Source organism: Fundulus heteroclitus, chromosome 9 (assembly GCF_011125445.2).
Source record: "Fundulus heteroclitus isolate FHET01 chromosome 9, MU-UCD_Fhet_4.1, whole genome shotgun sequence".
NCBI lineage: Eukaryota > Metazoa > Chordata > Actinopteri > Cyprinodontiformes > Fundulidae > Fundulus > Fundulus heteroclitus.
The window spans coordinates 32400728-32420253 of record NC_046369.1 but is presented as its reverse complement, the minus strand read 5'-3'; the positions used below and the strand labels follow the sequence as shown (position 1 = coordinate 32420253).

General features: G+C 39.1%; 1 protein-coding gene across 1 annotated transcript; it reads right to left on the bottom strand.

The window, feature by feature from the left end:
• Positions 1-11145: 11145 nt before the first annotated feature.
• Positions 11146-17745, bottom strand: slc34a2b (solute carrier family 34 member 2b). The gene is made up of 13 exons (XM_036141507.1): positions 17672-17745; positions 15841-15888; positions 15614-15745; positions 15388-15516; positions 15108-15251; positions 14115-14226; positions 13837-14032; positions 13663-13758; positions 13333-13444; positions 12679-12846; positions 12298-12414; positions 12083-12207; positions 11146-11920 (listed from the first exon to the last, which is right to left on the bottom strand). The coding sequence occupies exons 2-13, from the start codon at positions 15884-15886 to the stop codon at positions 11372-11374; spliced, it is 1926 nt and encodes a 641-aa protein (XP_035997400.1). The 5' UTR covers positions 15887-15888; positions 17672-17745; the 3' UTR covers positions 11146-11371.
• Positions 17746-19526: the final 1781 nt, after the last annotated feature.

Sequence of the window (19526 nt, the reverse complement as noted above, 5' to 3'; positions counted from 1 at the left end):
TTCATCACAAAACGTCCCCAAAAAATACAACAAAGATTTTAACTAGACAAAATGTGATAAAGTTCAAGGGGTGTGACTACTTTAGCATGTTTCTGTATGTCATTCAATAGGCGGCACAATATTCCACTGCACGGCAAGGCAACTAAAGGTAGCTAGTCCAACCTCAGCTGGACTTTGGAAACATCTGGGAAGAATACTCACTGCAGATAATGAAGAGATAAAAAGCAATTCAAGCTAAAATACACCCTCAGAATAAACACTGTTATGTAATCACTGTTATTAGATTGTTGTGTATCAGGTTTAAGTTTTCCATCACTGTCTCTGACCATCATTAGGCCTGAGTTTATTTTGGCCACTCGACATCCCTAAGAATGCCAAAGAATCCCTCGTGGGTGTCCCTATGAAGGTGATCACGGCACTGGTAGCAGCATGAAGGCAGATTTGTTTCTGCAGGCATTCCGTTCTGAGGAACTCTGTTTGATCCTGAAGCATGATAGAGCAGAGTGGGAGGTCCTCCTGCAAACTGCTACACTCAGGAAACATTGCATGGACTAATGCAGCACCTGGGCGAGGGGGTGAGCGAGTAATCCGGTTTCAGTCAGGAATGTTATCAGGGTTTGAGCGGCTCTGCGGAACAAGACATTTTTTTCACAAAATGATCAAACAACAACTCCCAGTCTGACTCAAGGTCAGAACAGCACTTTGCGTAAATCTGTCATCAGCTAATAAAAAGAATAAAATGTTCAGTATTGGTGTATTGCGGCCACATTGACTGCATCAGTGTGTTTGGATGTGTACAAGGAAAGCTATAGTAGACAAGTCATGTCACCTGGCTGCTGAGAGTAAGCTATACACAGTAACTCAGGGAGAGGGACCTCGTCTTACTGGTGGTTCTGGAATTCAGGGCAGGATTGTTAAATAGTCCAAATTGTCATCACTCAGTGGGAGCAAGAATACAGGAGTTATATACAACTTTTTTTGCGCTCCCTGTAGTCATTTTTTCACTCTGTTAAAGTGATGAGTATCAGCTTGAGGCGTCCCTTGACATGGCAGACAGGTGTGGTTCTAAAAGTCACATAGCAGGATTCTGGTTCTTCTCACTCAGAGGTGTAACACTAATTATTACACTAGCTTTGACTGAGAGTAAAAGTGAAAGTTGTATTGTTGTTTTCTTACAATGATGATGCCTAATTCTATTGTTAGTGACTAGTATTTAGTTTTAATAGCAAGTTAACTATGCAAATATAAAAGCTTTAGTTGAGTTTCAACCACAGAGACAAAGCAAAACTCTATATGCTCATCAGAAAACATTTTCGCCGAGTGAAATCAGCACCAGATGCAACATTTTTAGTTCTAAAAAAAACATTGAAGATAAATAGTCATACTTAAAAACATCTATATTATTGGAAAGTTCATGTATTTCAGTAAATTAATTCACTAAGTGAAACACATTATAGAGATTATTGCACCCTGACTGATGTTTTTAAGCCATTTTTTTCTGTCAATGATGGTTTTCTCGTTACAGCTAATGGAAATAACATTTTAGATTAAAAGGAGACAAAAGACCAATACAGAAATCATTTTAATACACAAATGTGGGCTTAATGAAAAGTATGTTTTGTCTTGGACATTTTAGAGTGATTAGTTCCACTCTGGCTGCACAGTGGCGCAGTGGGTAGCGCTGCTGTGCCTTGCAGCAAGAAGGTTATGGGTTTGAGTCCAACCCTGGGTCTTTCTGCATGGAGCTTGCATGTTCTCCCTGTGCATGCATGGTGTTCTCTCCGGGTACTCCGGCTTCCTCCCACAGACCAAAAACATGACTGTCAGGTTAATAGGCCTCTCTAAATTGTCCTCAGGTGTGAGTGTGTGCGTGAATGGTTATTTGTCCTGTCTGTCTCAGTCCACTCCTCTTTCTCCAGCCACCAGTCATCAGCTCAGACCAGTTCCACCTGCTGCCACTAATTAGTTCCCACTCTACTCATCTGTTCCCCTGCCTTCATATACCTGCCTCGCCTACACACTCACTGCCAGACTGTCTGGTCAAGTCTGGTTCTGCCTGCAACTCCTGGTCTTTCAGCGTTCAACATTTTCAGTAAACCTTCTTTTAACGTACTCTGTGTTGGCTAATTTCAGGTTCACCCCCCCCCCCCCAAATCTGACATGTTTAACGCCCACTTAAAAGTTTTTTATTTTTAAAAGATACTTGATCTGACAAATAAGCTTCATTGCATGTTTTAATTTAGCAGCAGGATACCTGCTTTCTGCCATATTTCTCCACCGGTTTCTCTGCTAACTCCATGGACTTATGCCACCCTGTTCCTCCCTGCCTGTTGTATTCAGTTCATGTGTGTCCTGTCTGATCACCTGTGTGTGGAATGTTTGTAAGTTTTCTTTATTATCATTTAACCTCTTTTTCCAATTCCTCGTCCAGGCCTTGGGTCCTTCCTAAACCACACCATGGCAGTTTCTACATATTTTATTTATGAAATTTACCAATAAGAACATAATATTAAAATATTGTGTGTCAACGTAAAAAATAAGTTTGGATTTCTTTGTATAAATGACACATCAAAAACGTCATCATTCTGTCATACTAGTATTCGTGACAGAAGACAAGTTTTGCATGTGAGAGCAGAAAGAGGAGTTGAAGTGACACTACCTGACAGATTACTGACCCAGCACAACTCCCAGATTCTACTCCTAAATGCTGCAACAACGGCCATCTACAAATATATCTGCCAGAAACGGAGAAAAAGCTGAAAAATGTGTGCTCATTTGTCACCTGGCTCCTGTGGCCCTTCGGCTGTCAGCAGCAGTTACACGCTAACCTGCTCACTGCTGTAAAACTGTCAGAACTACTGACAGAGTTAGATTAGCAATGATTTCCAGCAGGCTTAAGGTGATGTCATTGACTCTTGTGCCCGTGCATTGGGAGATGAAGAGCATCTTGAAGGAAAGACACTATTGAATTTAGTGGTGAATTAGAACTCTACACCAGTTTACAAAAGTTTCAGATCGTATTTGTGCAAATCCGGCATCAGATTTACAAAGACTGCATGTGACACCAGTATACTGTGGAATCTGAATCAGTTTTATTCAGCCATGATTGTGCACATTCAGGAATCTGTGAACTCATTTGCATATGTGCCTACCTCCGACCCCTTCTCAGGGTCTTTTGGTCCCTGAATCTCCCTGCTGGTTTATAGCACCTGAATACATAAAGCAACTTTATTTGTCCCATCATGCATCAGTTTATATGGGCCCATGGGCCTGTTTTATTGTCCATCTGGATACACTGACCACAACTGTTAATTACTGATAGAGTGAATGCTGCTGCAGCACAAATTCTCCAGGAGTCAAGTGTTGCCAGAATGTAATAATAAAAAAAACAAAACAATGCAATGATTGTAATCACACATAACAACCTAAAGTTACTGTAGTTGGACATTTAGTTTGATTTTTTCCTTGTTGCACAGTAAGTTGACACAGCTAAGTCTATTACAGGAATTCTTACTGTAATAGACTTACTGTAATAGTCTTACTTTTATTAAAGAGAAAGATCTGCAGTTAAGGTACAAGAAAGGGATTATATAGCTACATCAATAAAACTTCTATTGAGAAAAGGAAAATGGGATTACTTCAGATTTTACAAACAGCTAGTAATCACGTCGTTTGATACTGGAAATATCTGGTGTTACCCGTTTCAAGCAGGATTTAATAACTAATAATTAATAATTTAATACTATAAGATCCCATACAATTAGCATTTTTATCAACATACTCACTTGACATACAAGGTTTTTGAATAAACATTAACTTGATCATAAAGGTTGAGTTCCTGGAAATGTGTCAAAAATGATATGTTTGGCATACTAGGGTTTAAAAAAGGTCAAAAAGTCATTGCATTTTCATGCAGGCCTGGGCTGGCATAAGATTATCATATGATATGATAACTTGACTATCAACACAACATTGTTTTAACACCCATGTATTTATACCAAGAATTGAAACAAAACTGTATATCGTGAGCTAATTATTACTAGTTAAAACAATTATTTTAACAGTTGGTAAAATAACTAAACATAGCAATGGTTACAGTTTGAATATTATCTATTTGTTATTATTCCATATTATACAACACTATACAAGACAGCCAGATAAATATCTGGTCATTTTCTCTAGCTTCTCACTAAAAGGATTTTAAACCATATGAACAATATGACTGAACATTGTAGGGAGGTTTAAAATTTTGGTATATCTTGGTATACCAACATATCGCTCAGCTGATGCCTCCGTCAAGAACTATTTTACAGCGAATAGTAGGCGAATTTAGCAAAGTGCCCGCTATGTCCTTCAGCAGCATAAGCCTGTAGCAACAAAACTACAAAGATAGCTCAGGGTAACCTAAGTCACTCTAACTATAAGCTCTATTAAAGAGGAAAGTTTTAAATGTTAAGATACTGACTTGTTGTCTGAGTCCCCAGACCCCCCACCCCAATAAAACAAAACTGCACCATTCAGAGTGGCCGTTTTATTGTGGGCAGTCTAAGGCACACCTGTGCGCTAATCATGGTGTCTAATCAGCATCTTGATATGGCACACCTGTGAGGTGGGATAGATTATCTCAGCAAAGAAGTGCTCACTATCACAGATTTAGACTGGTTTGTGAACAATATTTGAGGGAAATTGAGATATTCTATATCTGGAAAAAGTTTTAGATCTTTGAGCTAATCTAATAAAAAATGGGAGCAAAACCAAAAGCGTTGCATTGATATTTTTGTTGAGTGTACATGAGAAGTATTCTGGATATAACTAGGGAAACAATGAAGGGAAGCTTAAATTGGAGAAATCTGATCTTTCTTTTTCATCAGAACTCTTGCTGCAGCTTTTTTCATCAGCTGAAGGTTTTAAATGCATTTTGTGGACTCCCGGATAGTAGAAGATAACAATCGTCCAGCATGGGAGTAACAAATGCATGGACCAGTTTTCAGTGTCACTCCTGGATAGGATATTTCTAAATCTGGCAATATTCCAGAGGTGAAAGCATGAAACATGTTGAAGGATCTGCTGACACTGAGTGGCACACAGGGAGCAATCTGCAGTCAAGAGTATCTTAGAGACTCAGAGTGACAGACTAAGTTTCAAACCACCAAATTTTGTGCCTCTCCAAGATGCAAACACCCAGCTCTCAAACCATTAGGCAACCACTACCACACCTAGGATTATGTTTAAGGGTCTCTATATGCAACAGTTGACTGTTTTTCCAGATTAAGTAGGACTCCTCAAGATGTGTAGAGTGCCATTTTATCTCAGATTGTGCTTCAAATCATGCTGGTCTAAATTAAACTAGACAGCCATCCTCCTTTCTTGTTCAAGGGAGCTACATTGTTTAATGCAAGATGCAAAAACAAAGTAACGCTATCAACAATAATATAAATTTGTGAAGGGGAAGAAATAAATTTGAGACACTCAGCTGTATGTTTCTCTGATACTGAGGAAATTAAAAAGGGAACAGATTATGACATTGATCTATAATGAAACCTTATTTCAGGAGTGGAGAATGTAGTTAAATTAATAAACCTTTGAGTTATTTTTAATTACTCAAAGGTTATTAAAATTGGCTAGACAGGACAGGTTATGAGAAAATACTGTTATTTCTTCACAATCAATGCTATATGTCAGCACAAGATCCAAAGTATAAAGTCAAGAATGGCTAGGTCTGCATATAGTTTAAGCAATGAGTCTAGCAATAAAGGCTACATTTAGGCTCACTTTGAGTGTATACGTGAATATTAAAATCATCCAGTATAATTACCTTATGAAAATTTAACTCTAAATAAAATAAGAAGTTTGAGAACTGATCCAAAAACTGAGCATAAGGCCCTGGTGGACGAAGCAAAATAACGAAAGAAGTGGTGTTATTGCTTCCCAATTTGGATGAGGAAAACTAAAGCTTTAATATTCAAAAGAAAGGTATCTATTAATTAGGCTGGGACTAATCAATAAATCAGACTGGAAGATGGTTGCTACTCCTCCTCGGCCAGTATTTTTGGGAATGTGAAAATCCAACCAATTAGAAGGAGTTGACTCATTAACACTATCATAATCCTCTTGCAACAACTAGGTTTCTGTGAAATAGAATAAATCAATCTGATTATTAAAAATCAAGTCATCTTGATGTGCTCCTTTTTGATTAGTTTTTATTCTGTTGGATTTCGGTTATGGGTAAGACACTCTCTCAGTGGGGTAACAGGTGGGTAACAGTACAGAAGCTGCGGTGAGGTTTGTTAAACCACAACTCTGCTTCCTGGTCTGGACTGTCAGCATTTTAGAGAACTAGTAAATTTGGCCAGTTTATTAGAAACAAGAACTATTCTAGCCAAAGTGGGAATGATCCCCCAAAATGCTTGCCTATTATGTAGGCTACATTGTTTTTAGGACACTACACAGACAACCAGCAGTTGAATGACTGCATGAGGCCAAACATATTGTCACTGGTCAGATCAGGCAGGACACTAGAGAAAATTATGGTGTCTGACATTGTTTTGGCAAATTTAGACACCGAAGCAAAGCTAACCTTAGTGACCTCCTATTGGTGTAATCGGATGTCATCACCGCCAGTGCGAATGATGATCTTACTGTATTTATGCTTACCCTTAGCTAGCAGTTTCAGGTACTATTTGATGTCGCTTTTTCTGGTCCCTAGGAAACATTTGATTATAATTGCTACTATCTCTAAGGCCACATTCCTGACTATGGAGAGTCAGTTTATCAGTGGTTGTTTAGCTGAACGGGGAATATTTGCAAAATACTAAATTTATTACATGTACCCTTATCACAAAAAGAGGCAGAGGAATAGCTGAATATCTGACACAGAGCAGGAGATCAGGGAAGACTTTGACAGAGATGAAGAGACAACTAAAAAAACATAAATGGAAGTCATTGGTTAGCTAGTCACCCCTTACCACGCATAAAAAAATCCTGTGAACCGTTAAGGGCTCCCAAATGTAAGTTGCAGCACCATAAAATAGGTGTTTTCACATCCTTCTGTGTTACAATAACAGATAGGTGTCACAGGAAAGAGAATTCAGATCAAAATCGAGAAAATCTGACAAATCACACAGATCGACCGGATACACAGCAAAAACAGGAAGTGACGCAATGTGGCTTACCCAATCCCCATCAGATATTTCTATAAACATAACTACCGTTTTATGTAAATTAGTGCCCCGTAAATGCCACACAATTCTTCAGCATTGAAGAATTCTTCAGCAAGATTTTTCCTCACCAAAGCTTAAAATAAATGCTCCACTACATGTTTAATTATATAATAAAATAAGTGCAGAAATTTTTTGTAAAATGTTTGTAAAGCATCATATAAAACCAAAACTTTTAAGAGTTTTAGTAAAAGAGAAAACAAAAAGTAAAAGTAGCAATGTGTGGTTGCTGCGGTGTTAAAAGCACTTTATGATCCCCATAAGAGCCGTTAAGCTTCCAAGTTCTAATGAGCTGATAGCATGACTGACCTTGAGTGTTCGTCATTCAGTTTATGGCATGAAATGGCTCACGTAAAAGGCTAGGGAACATTTAAAGGGGTGACCATCTTACAATTTCTAAGTTATTCTTTATTAAGTTAATCCATTTTTGTTAGTTTTACATTTTCTCCTCAATCCATTGTCATACTGTACATTTTATTCTGATGTAGGGTTTAAAGGCTGACTCGGTGAATGTCATAAATTCACTTAATTCTTGCAACAACTGTAGAAAGCCCTTTTATATGAGATGACTTGAAAAGGCTGGAGTTCGCTGAGGACAGACTCTAACATTTTCATAATAAAACAGCCACTCACCAAACATGCTGGGTATTTCTTAGGTGAAACTGGAGACCATCTGAAATTAAATATACCGTATACCAGTTCCTGAGCTGATAGAGCTTTTGTGAGTGGTATCTGATAAAGTACAGTTTAATATTTGCTCTTACAGCTTGACATTTCTTCGTAATATTTGTTCTGCTTCTGCTTTGTTGGCTTATATTTCCCTCTGAATTGTGCAGCCACCTTTTACGTGATCCAGTAGTTTTTATGGTTGAATTCTGAAGATCATAAAAATCCTTTAAGAACTCCTAAGTTTAATCTGATAACAGCCAGCGCTGCACAGCATGCACATGCTGTCACTGACTGTGTCCGCTTCTGCTGCAGCTTTATGCAGTTATTACAGGCATAGATTGCACAATCCGGTGTACTGTTGATAACCAACAAAGTGCCAAAAACAACAACTGTTTAGTGTCACTTTATGCAATATCTTAGTATGAAAGACAATCTGAAACATAGCTCCAGTGGTACAACAACAATGCTATAACTACACTGCTATTGGCTCCCTAACCTTGATTTTCCACTGCACTAAAACTGACAACTATAAATTAAGTATGGTTACAATATGAATAAGTCTACAATAGATAAACAGCAATTTCAATCTGAATGTCATTGAATGTACTTGAAGTCCAGCACTTCTCCTTAACATATAAATACATGAAGAGAAAGTGTGCAGGTGCGGCCGTGTGGGTGGTAGCATTTATTATGCTTCTCAGGTCAGAGGGCCTAAACCATTTTAAGGGGCCAATTCTGCTTTGTTTTAAAGGGACAATTTCTTTTATTGGCAATTAGCAGAGTTAGCACATTTAACTATGTTAAATATCAGTGTTTCTATTTCCTGAGAATGGTTACCCTAACCTTTAATCTGCCATCTTCAAAAGGCTACTAAGATTTCCAAATCAAGCAAAGAAGGCAGAAGTTAAAAGTTCAAAATAAAAAAACTAAACACTAAGCAGTTTTGCTAGTCTATAAAGCCTTCCAGGTATCTGCTACAGTCGGCTCATGTGCTAGTTTGAACAAACAAATCTCTGAGGTGGGATGGAAAAGTTGGATAAAAAATTACCAAAACTAACAAAGCACAAAATGGCAAAAGAGTGATATGAGCAGCAGTCGTCAAGCTTTCGGTTGTTGCAGCTTTAATGTCTTGCCAACTTGCATGCATAAAGCATACACTGTTTTCTTTTTAATATATATATTTTCTTAAATCTTAGGGATTTCTCTCAGTTCATTGACTAGTCAGTAAACATTAACCATGATAATAGCAAACTTTGAGTCATAGTCACACCAAAAAGTCTTTTGGTTTTGCAACTTGCTCCATTTCAAAGTAAAAGATCTTAAACATGATGCATAGTGAAGCCTGGGCTAGCTGGAAAATAAAAACTTTATCTGGCCTTTGGTTGATTTTTTACTAGGAGTGATTATTACTTAGCATCACTTGTCCATACACTGTTATGCAGATGATGATCAAATTTACCCGTCTTTAAAACCAGATAAGAGTCACATTCGACTTTTTAGGGTATGTCTGCAGTAAAACATGGGTTCAACCAAAATTTCCTGTTTTTAAATCAACAAAAGACTTACTACAATTTGTTGGACAGAATGCCATCACTGTCGGTAGTTCTCTGAATTTAAAATGTAGTGACATTTTAAGAAATCTGGGTGGGATTCCTTGACAAGGATTTTAAATTAAGTTGATTCAGTTATCAAATGAACTTTTTACTACCTTTGCCTTTTAGCTAAAATTGAGCCTTTTTTAAACCTCGCTGATCTTGAGAAAGTTATACACGCCGTCATCATAATGGACCACTATAATGCTTTTTATGTCAGTGTCTCATAGTCATCCCTTAACAGGCTTCAAATGATCCAAAATGTGGCTGCATGTCTTTTATCTGATGTCTGCAGCTATGGCGCTTGGTGCTGAAGCATCCGAAAGACATCACAGGCCCCCCTGCTGGACTCCCCCAATTTGTTTACCAAGCAATACAGGTCAGCAGGGGATGCTGTCATTCTGGGTCTACACTTTATTCTGCTCTACTTTGAACACCCAGGGATATACGGCAGGGTGCCATTTGTAGACTTTAGCTTGGCCTTCAACATCATCCACCCCTGACATCCTCCACTTCAACATGCATACTTGAAAATATATATAATATATAAAATAGGGGCAGTTTTTACATCTTACAGGTAAGATGCTAACTGTTCACAACTTTCCAACAGAAACCCAGCATAGAAAAACAAAGCTATCCCCTCAAGACTTTGACATGTGTTGTAAATATCTAAATCTGAAAGATGGCAACGTCCCTCTGTATATATTTTATGGCTTAAAATAGTCGAGTTTAATTTGAAGGCAAATTCTGTCGCATGTTTTTTTTTTTTTTTTGTTGTTGTTGCTTTGACTGCATTGTTATTAAGTGGTTTCAGGATGACATGTCAGTCTATAAACCTGTTGTTCAAAGATGCGTCATATCTGAACACATTGATGTATTCATAACTAGAAATGTAATTGTAAATGGTAATGGTAAATGGCTTGTACTTGTATAGCGCTTTTAACTAGTCTTGACAACCTCCAAAGCGCTTTACACAACAGTTCAGTCATTCACCCATTCACACACACATTCACACCCTGACGGTGGTGAGCTATGTTAGTAGCTACAGCTGCCCTGGGGCAGGCTGACAGAGACGAGGCTGCCACCGGGCCCTCTGACCACCGCCAGAGAGGTATCTCAAATCACCAAGTCATATTAAAAAGATGACACAAGTTCCTTTAAAAAATATTATGTTTTTATTTAAAAATATTACATCGTTTTAAATACTGAGGGATACGATATGCAAATAATATTATATCTTAAATGCTACATTAAACGTTAAAAGCCAAAATGCTCAGATCTGATAATAAAACAAAAAAAGAAAGCTTTCATACATAATTTCAAGTAAAAAAATTGTATTCACAGACACCTATATATGAACTCATAGGATACAGTATGTACATTAATTTGGAAACATCATTCAATGAATGTCACATGCTGTACAGTATGTGATAGTTGTGTACGTAGCCTCCTGCATGGTGACAGACAATGTATTTTACAGACAGTGTATTTTACAGTTTTTCATCAGGTAATCAACACCACACCGCAACCTGAGAAGGAAGCAATAATTACAAGTGTCACAAGAATATTGTTGCATTAAGTATTGCACGTGCTTACAATTACCATCCATCCATCCATCCATCCATCCATCCATCCATCCATCCATCCATCCATCCATCCATCCATCCATCCATCCATCCATCCATCCATCCATCCATCCATCCATCCATCCATCCATCCATTGTCTATACCCGCTTGTCCTTGTGGTGGGTGCCTATCTGGAGGACAAAAAGGAACACCCTGGACCAGTCGCCAGTCCATCATGGGGTAACACAGAGAAACAACCATGCACAGACACCCTCATACCTAAGGCCAATTTAGAGAGATCAGTTGCTTACAAATAATGTGATGATATTACAACTGGGTTGCTATCTCTTTCTGCATTGTTTCTTCGTCTATAGACATAGCGGGGTTGTCGTACATCTCCTGGCGCTTCCTGCTGGTCCTTGACACCTTTACAGCCTCTTCATCTTTTTTGCAACAATTGCTACATTTGCAGCAGCAGCAGCAGTGTCTGCCACAGAACAACATGGAAAACGTCACCATTTTGTCCCACGGTTCCATGGAGTGCAGGGGCTTGGGCAAAAAGTCCCAGTTGTGAAGGGACTTAGGGAGGAAGCGAGGGCATCGTGACTGCATCACGTTAATGATGATCACAATGATGATAAGCGTGACGATAGGGACGCCAACGCCGACCAGGACCTGCCAGCCAGCTATTGACAGACCAAACACGGTCAGAGGCAGTACAAAAAAGCACAAGAACAGGTAGAGAGCTGCAAACCAGCGGTATTTGGCTGTTATGTTCCCCAGCCCTCTGGCCAATCTGATGGGCACTCGCATGAAGGGAATGGGATACCACAGGGCGATACCCATTATGTTGAAGAAGAAGTGACAAAGTGCAATCTACACAAGAGAACAAACAAATTACATACATGTGTAAACATATGCAAAAAATAAACAAAGCATAAACAAAATAATAAACAGCAATAAACATATATATATATATATATATATATATATATATATATATATATATATATATATATATATACATTGCTAATGTACCTGCAAGGAGTTTGCTAGCGTATCTCCAGGGCTAGCCATAGCAGCCAGTATAGCGGTTGTTGTTGTGCCAATGTTTGACCCTAGGGTCAGAGGGTAAGCTCTCTCAAGGGAAATGACACCAATACCTGGTGAAATAACATTGACAAGATATAAATTCAGATGTAAAGTTCAACAGAAGCGAAGGAACTGGATCCGGAGTGTAAAGGATTACTTACCGACAAGAGGCGTTATAGCCGATGTGAAGACAGAGCTACTCTGGACAATGAAAGTCATCCCTGCTCCAACGAAAATTGCAATGTAGCCAGTAACCCAACTGAAGGGGAAGGGAAAGTCTGTAACAAAAGCATAAAAGCTGGATCTAAGCAATGAATCTAATTAGCTGATAACATGTATTTTGGTAAAGCAACATTTGTGCCTGAAATTTCTGCATGACACTCCAGCACTGTAGGGCCTGGAGTCCAGCCAGAAATACCAGGAGGACTATACCTGTGCTGCTCATCAAGCATCACCACTCAGAAACAGGCGTGCTGACTATCAAACAGGCTCCAAGAAGTATATGACACGGTCGTCTGTTGTATTGTATTTAATGTCTCTACCTGTGTTGAGCACTTTCTTGATGACCAGAGCCACCTGTCCTTTGAGCATAGAGTTGAGCAGCTTGACAATGAGGATGAGGCAGGTGCAGAGGATGAGCAGAGACAGAGCCAAGAGAATGAGGCCAATGGCAAGGTCTGGCAAGTCAACGTTGGCGAAGATGTGCTTGCCTGCAAGGAATTGTCAACAACTGTGATAAATTACCACTAAAAAATAACTTAACATGCATAAATCAGTATCATTACAAATTCTCTTATATGTTTGGAGCTTTTAAAACACCATAAGGTGTATTTTGTGTAAGACAATTCTGGACCAATTTTTTTTAAAAGATATGTAATATAGAAAACAAAATAAATCAATTCATAGAGAGCAGAATACTTTGAGTAAGTGATCCAGCAGTAGCTACTCTTGCACTATAGACAGGCTGCATGAAAAGACTCATTGAGTAAAGTAGACGGTAGAGCCAAGGTATAAACTGAGCCACCGCAGCGTCTCAAAGGTTGGCATTGTCTTGACATCAGAGCAGGCTGTTCTGGCCAAATGGCTCGCTTCACGTTTCACTGAGCTTTAGTGGATCAGTTAATCCTGATTGCTTTGTTGCGATCCCCCTCTCCCGAGCCCCCACCACCACCAAAAACCATTTAGGGTGGCATTACATCTCTCAAGATATTCGGTCCATGTGGAGTTCAGCTCTGTCCAGGTCTGGTTTCCTTCCACCCAACAGACGGCACCTGCAGGGCAACTCTCCACGGTGGCATTCCAGAAAGTCTGAGACACACGGCCAGAACAAAAGGGAACAGATAATAATCTTTCTGTTAGTGCAAAAACATTTTTTTATAAAATGGAATCACTGTGGTCACGAAATTGAGATGGATCATATCTATGATTAAGGGTAAGGATAATAGGTAACCAAGACTTATGATGTGTTTTTGCTGCTGAACCTGCTCATTTTTCTTCATGTGATGCAGCTCTTGTTGATTCCTTACCATGTTTTTCTCTGTCTTGCACCATCTCTTGACCAGACTCTTGTTCCTCGCTTCGGGGTCACCAGTTGCAATGTCAGCGATCACTGTCTTGTCCAGCTATAAGACAGCACTGTTTTTATTTTCCCCGAATCTTTAACTGTGATTGTAAACACTTTGATTTTGACCTGATGTTACCTGGATGATAGAGCTGGTGAGAGGGTCGGTGATGACCTTAAGCAGGTCAGGGGCATCCTCTCCGGTCTGGATGTTGAAGGATGTGATTAGGAGGTCTGTGAGTTTGTAGAGAACGCCTGTCGCTGCTTCCAAGGGCAGAAGAATCAGCACAGAGAGCCAGTTGAAGAAGTCGTGGACGGTAGCACCAGCGAAAGCCCTAAAAGTGCAGGGTACATTCTTGTAAACATTTAGCAGAAGTTTGTCCTTTTGTTGCTTTATCACCTCCAGCTCTGGTGTACCTGCGGAACTCATTTCGATCTCCAGCTTGCATCACAGCCACGATGGTGTTTGTGACCGATGTTCCAATGTTGGCTCCCATGATGATCGGTACTGCAGATTTGACGTCCAACACTAAGCAAAAGCAGAAGCAGTGATACAATTAATTGGTACGTGTCCGGTAATCCGGCAGTTATGCAAGTACTTGCTGTTGCCAAAGGTCAGTTACCAGCCTCAAGGGTTGCAGTAAACAATGCCATAACGGCATCAAATATTGTAATGTCAATCGTAGGGATGGTTTTGACCGACGTCAATAACAGCTTATGTTAACAATAATGTATAGTTGGCTGGTTGGGCAGTATATCGAGATTTTTTTAATTTTGAGATAAAAAAGAGATATGAGATGAGACTATATCGTTTATATCGAGATGGTCTATGATGCGTTAGAATGATACTTTTATGTATTCCAGCAGCCATTTGGGATAAAGCTTTGATTCAGAGATGCCTTTTTATAATTACTGTATGAAAAGAAACACATATTGAGATAAATATTGTATATCGGCATTCAGCCGAAAAATATCAAGATATTATTTTTGGTCCATATTTCCCTTCCACACACCTGAACTAAATAAATGGGTGATTACCAGGCATCTGCAGCTCTTGGTAGCTGCTGAGGAGGTCACGCAATCATTTGATTCAGGTGTAATGGAGCCAAGACACATCTAAAACATGCAGGACAGTGGGTCCTGAGGACAGGGATTGAAGACCCCTGTTCTAAAGATATAGTGTTTTCAAAATATTCTTAGCAAGCTACAAGCACTGACTCTGTTACACAACTGACTGCAGAGCCTACTTGTGCAGACAGCCCGACTGTATACCTGCTAACAATAGCCCAGAATTACTATATATAGACTTGAAACCATGGTATTTTAACTCAAGAATAGCATACCGTGAGAACCTCCAACTAACCTATATGCTGTGTCTGGATGGACCATTTTGTAAAGAGTCTTACTTACATCCAGATGATACCATGCTGACTACAATAGAAGAGGAGGTGCTGGAGCTTTGCACCAGCACAGTGACTAAGACCCCGATCACAAGCCCAGCCACAGGGTTGGATAACACAGCACTGTCCTGGAAGATGTCACCAGCGGCTTTGCCTGTACACACACAGAACAAGGGGTCAGAATCACAGTACTCTTTGAGGCTATGCGCCTATACGTCTAGCATAGAAGCTAAATGTGCAGAGAAGGAGCAATGGGCCATAGTGACCCACAGCCCTAATTTTGTTTTCACCTCCAACTAGCTGGAAAGCCGAGCTGAGAACATCCAGTGAGCAAATAAACAGGTAAAGTAATCCAAGCAGCAGAATTAGCTTCACAATGGCACTCAGCACTCTTATTATCTTCCCTTGTGTATCCAGTTCTGTACGGCAGGAAAAAACACAAAACACTGAGTCAGCGTCAGCTTTTAGAAAGAGGAATCTGTGCAGGAATAGGATAAGAATGGCAAGCTGCCTCACCCGACCACTTTATCCCGGTGTCTTTGAGTTCCGGGAGATCCCAGGGATCGTCCTCAGGAGGCTCCTCATTCACCAGGTCCAAGGTGGAGTAAGCCGGTGGTAAATCCTTAGCTTTACCCAAAGACTTGTCATCTAATGAAAGACAAACAAAGGAATTGAAAAACATAGGTCGCAACGATAGCTTGAAGGATTTCAGAAGTATCAAAGGGGAAAAGAAAATAACCTACCCTTGGTTGAGGATGAATCTGCCCCCTCTTGTGGTCTCGGAGCCATGGCTGTTGAAGAAATAACGAGAGATGTTAAAAGACTACATAAGGTCTAATGAACGGATTCAGATTAACATGAAGCAGACCTAATAAATGATCTTAAGATAGATTGATTGTTACTGCTACACTATAAAGTGCTGTGAAATAATTTTGATATTGTTCTAACAGTCTGTCAATTGAGTGGGGGACATTTTATGAAACATAAAAAACCTGAGGATGTGATTGTTTAATTTTAAAGTTATATTTTTTTTATGATTTTTAGTTTTGTAATATGAACTGCCATCAGCTTTTCACTTGCAAGCTTAAGCTAATCTATTAGCTATGTTAAAATGTTTATCAAGAGGGGTTGGTCAACACTCATGAATATATCGAAAATGCAGCCACGGATTAAAGACGTTTTGTTTCTGTGACTTAGATAAAGATCAGCTTATTAAATTATCTAAACTAGTATAAATCCTAAAAGTGTGTTGGGTGATATCAATTTAAAAATTAATTCATGTCTCGCTCTGTAACAAGAACAAATTTCTGTTATGCACTTTTTTATTGGGGGCGGGTGCACTAATCATGCTTTTTCCTGACCAATACTGGTCACTTTTGTGCATCATATCTCTAATGGCTATGGTTTTTATGACTTTTGTTACATTGCATCAAAGTGCATGCCTACATATTAACATATTACGTTTGTTGAACAATGCCTTCCCTATTAAACAACATGGAACTGTAGTTAGAAAGTGAAAGGTAGGCAGAGTTGGGCAACCAGCACAATTAAGTCATCGGTCCTTAGTCATCCCAGATTTGAACCCCAAACTTGGGTCCCTTGCTTTACATTCTCTCTGCTTGATTACTTTAGATAAAGGCCTCTAGGATCTCAAAAACTATTTTAATAAAAATGAAAAACAGTGACCTGTCCAGGGTGTACCCCGCCTCTCGCCCATTGACTGCTGGAGATAGGCACCAGCAACCCCTCGTGACCCTAACAAGGATAAGCTTGTAGGAAAATGGATGGATGGATGAAAAATAGTGCCTGTCGGTGTGTAAATGTCATTAAAAGGTTGTTGAGTTTGATCAAATAGGTTAGCCAAGCACTAGTCTCTATGTTTAGATTAATCTGTATTTATGGGCTAAAAAGTTAACTGTTCAAAATATTTATCTGGACCCAAGAAAGAAAAGCTGGGCATCATTGAATAGCCATGGAAATTGTGTGTATATGTAGAAAAGAAGTTAGAATTTTCAGTGTAAAAAACCTGCAGGTCATCAGTCAGATGTGATCAATGGAAAATTGGCTGATTTGACCTTTTGCCAATTTCTAGATTAAAAAGGAATAAAAATCACAATTTCTGCTGAAACCCCTTAATAATATAGGGACAACCAGTGCAGCTTCAGGGTTGGTTGTCACAAAGTGTCAGAGAACCCTTGATAATTACTTTTAATTACACCTATTGCAAAAATTAGGCAGAGACCAAATTTTAATCAACGTGAGCTTCTATTTAACCTTAGATTTGGTTAATGAAGAATGTTTCTCATATGATAAATTTAAGAGTAAAAAGTGTGACAAGTAATCCTGGTTCAGAAATGCGATCTACAAAAATCTCGTTTTACATACATAGCGCATCAAGTGTTTGATAACCGAGATTAACAACAAATCATCGTAATCCTAATCATCATAAAGCTTCAGAAGTAACTGCGCCTTTCAAACGCAGGTGTATCATTTACTCCCTGAGTCATAGATGTTTTAGAAGCATTTTAAGTCTGGTTATCGTCTTTGAGCATAAGAATCGGTGAGGCTACGCACCTGCAGATGAGCGCTTGTGTGTCCGGAGCAGCGGCGTTCACCTGGTTTACCTGGCGCTCGCTTCCAGGCGCGACGCTGCTTTTATAGCGGCGCTGCGGGGCGCGCACCCGCCGCGCTCGGTTCAAAGGTCGCGTTGGGCCAGAGTACAAGGAGGGAAACTGCGCTGCAGCGGCATGCGGCATGCTGGCTGATAACAGACCTAATGATCTGATGAATAATAGGACTGTCACTCACTGCGCTGACGCCGATAGGAGCCCTGAAACGATAGGAGGAACTGCGCTTCTTCCAAATCAACTTCACTTAAAATGAACTTCATAACAGAGTTTTTTTTCCCCATTTGAAAAATAATAAAAATACTGTAGAGTAATTATAAGCGCTTAGTGTGGTCTTGAACAGTTTGCAGCTACCAGGCCGCCTCGGGTGCTGTTAAAAGGGAAACTGCCCTCTGGTTGTTGAAAAAGGAACTATTTTCTACATTTAGTTAAGTGTCAGTACTGCAAGAAACGTTACATGGGGTGTATGAAACAATTACTATATCATCATTACCCTGAACTATTTACTATTTCTAAAAAAAAAAAAAAAGATGGGCTGTTTCTTTTAAAACTTCCCCTGTTTACACTTTTATTATTATTATTTATTCAGAGCTCCAGACCTACCTGGCTCTAGATGTGAATGCAATTATTGTTAAATCAACTTTAATTAACCACATGTTTTGAATGGCTGAGATTGGATTTACCAACAATACCCAGGCTGATTACTGCCTGACCAGAGGATTTCTTCATTCTGTTCAGTAAGTTGCTGAAGATAGTTAAATAGGAATCAGTATAATTTAATATAATTCAATATAATTTATGACTACTAATTGATTTTCTTTTATATTTATTGTCTTCTGTATTTCATTTCTTTTTCCTTAGTTTTCTATTGTGAGCTTTGTGGTATAAGTTCTGTAATACTAACCCCGTTTTATTATCTGAATGTATACCTTTAAGCAGCAGACATTAGCCTTTCTTTGTTTTGGCACCATGAATTTTTAGCTACGGCAGAAGCACACTTGAGTTCTACTTCTGGACATACTGAGACACAACAGAGAGTCAAGAGCTAAAAAAATAAAGGTTTTTGACGGACTTGATCAAAGTCTGGAATAAAATCAGAATGAGATGTATTGGCATTTCTGGCTCTGAAATCCTGAGATGTGGCCAAATTAAAACAGTTCTGCAAAGATGTGCGGGCCAGCATACCTCCACAGAGGTGTAGAAGATTTATTGCCAGTTATGAGAAACATGTGATGGAAGTTGTTGATGCCAAGGGTGGGACAACCAGCTATTAGATTTAGGGCACAATTGCTTTTTCAGGGCCATTATTTTTAAATAGCATATTCCGTTAATAAAAACAAAAACAATCCATGTTTATCTTATCTAAAGAAAATTACATCATTTGAAACATTTAAGTGTGACAAAAAAAACATAAACAGAAAAAAAAATTCTAAAAGGGTTCTAGTACCTTTTAATTAAGCTGTTTCAGACTTCTAACAACTGAAAGCCCAGTTTTAAACTGCTTCTGCTCATCAGAAGAATATAAGTTAAGTATTATATAAGTACCATGCCCAAATTTGGATATGTATAGACGAGCGTATACACACACACACACACACACACACACGCGCGCGCGCGTTTACAGCTCCCTGTATTTGTCTTGTGTTCATAGTGAGAGATACTGCAGTGATACGACTGTAACAACATATCGTTTTACATCTGATATAAATGCTGTGAGTATAAGTAAATGATTGAGCTGTAATTGGGCTTCATCTTCTTCCAAGCCTCAATAAAACAATCGTGACAGATTTAATGTGGCATCA

Excerpts from the sequence above, each read along its gene's own strand:
- slc34a2b (XM_036141507.1), bottom strand. The coding sequence starts at position 15,886 with ATGGCTCCGAGACCACAAGAGGGGGCAGATTCATCCTCAACCAAGG. Across the intron at positions 15,252-15,387 it reads GGCTTTCCAGCTAGTTGGAG|GCAAAGCCGCTGGTGACATC; the intron begins GTGAAAACAAAA and ends GTGTGTGTACAG. Across the intron at positions 12,208-12,297 it reads GGCTATAACGCCTCTTGTCG|GTATTGGTGTCATTTCCCTT; the intron begins GTAAGTAATCCT and ends TTATTTCACCAG.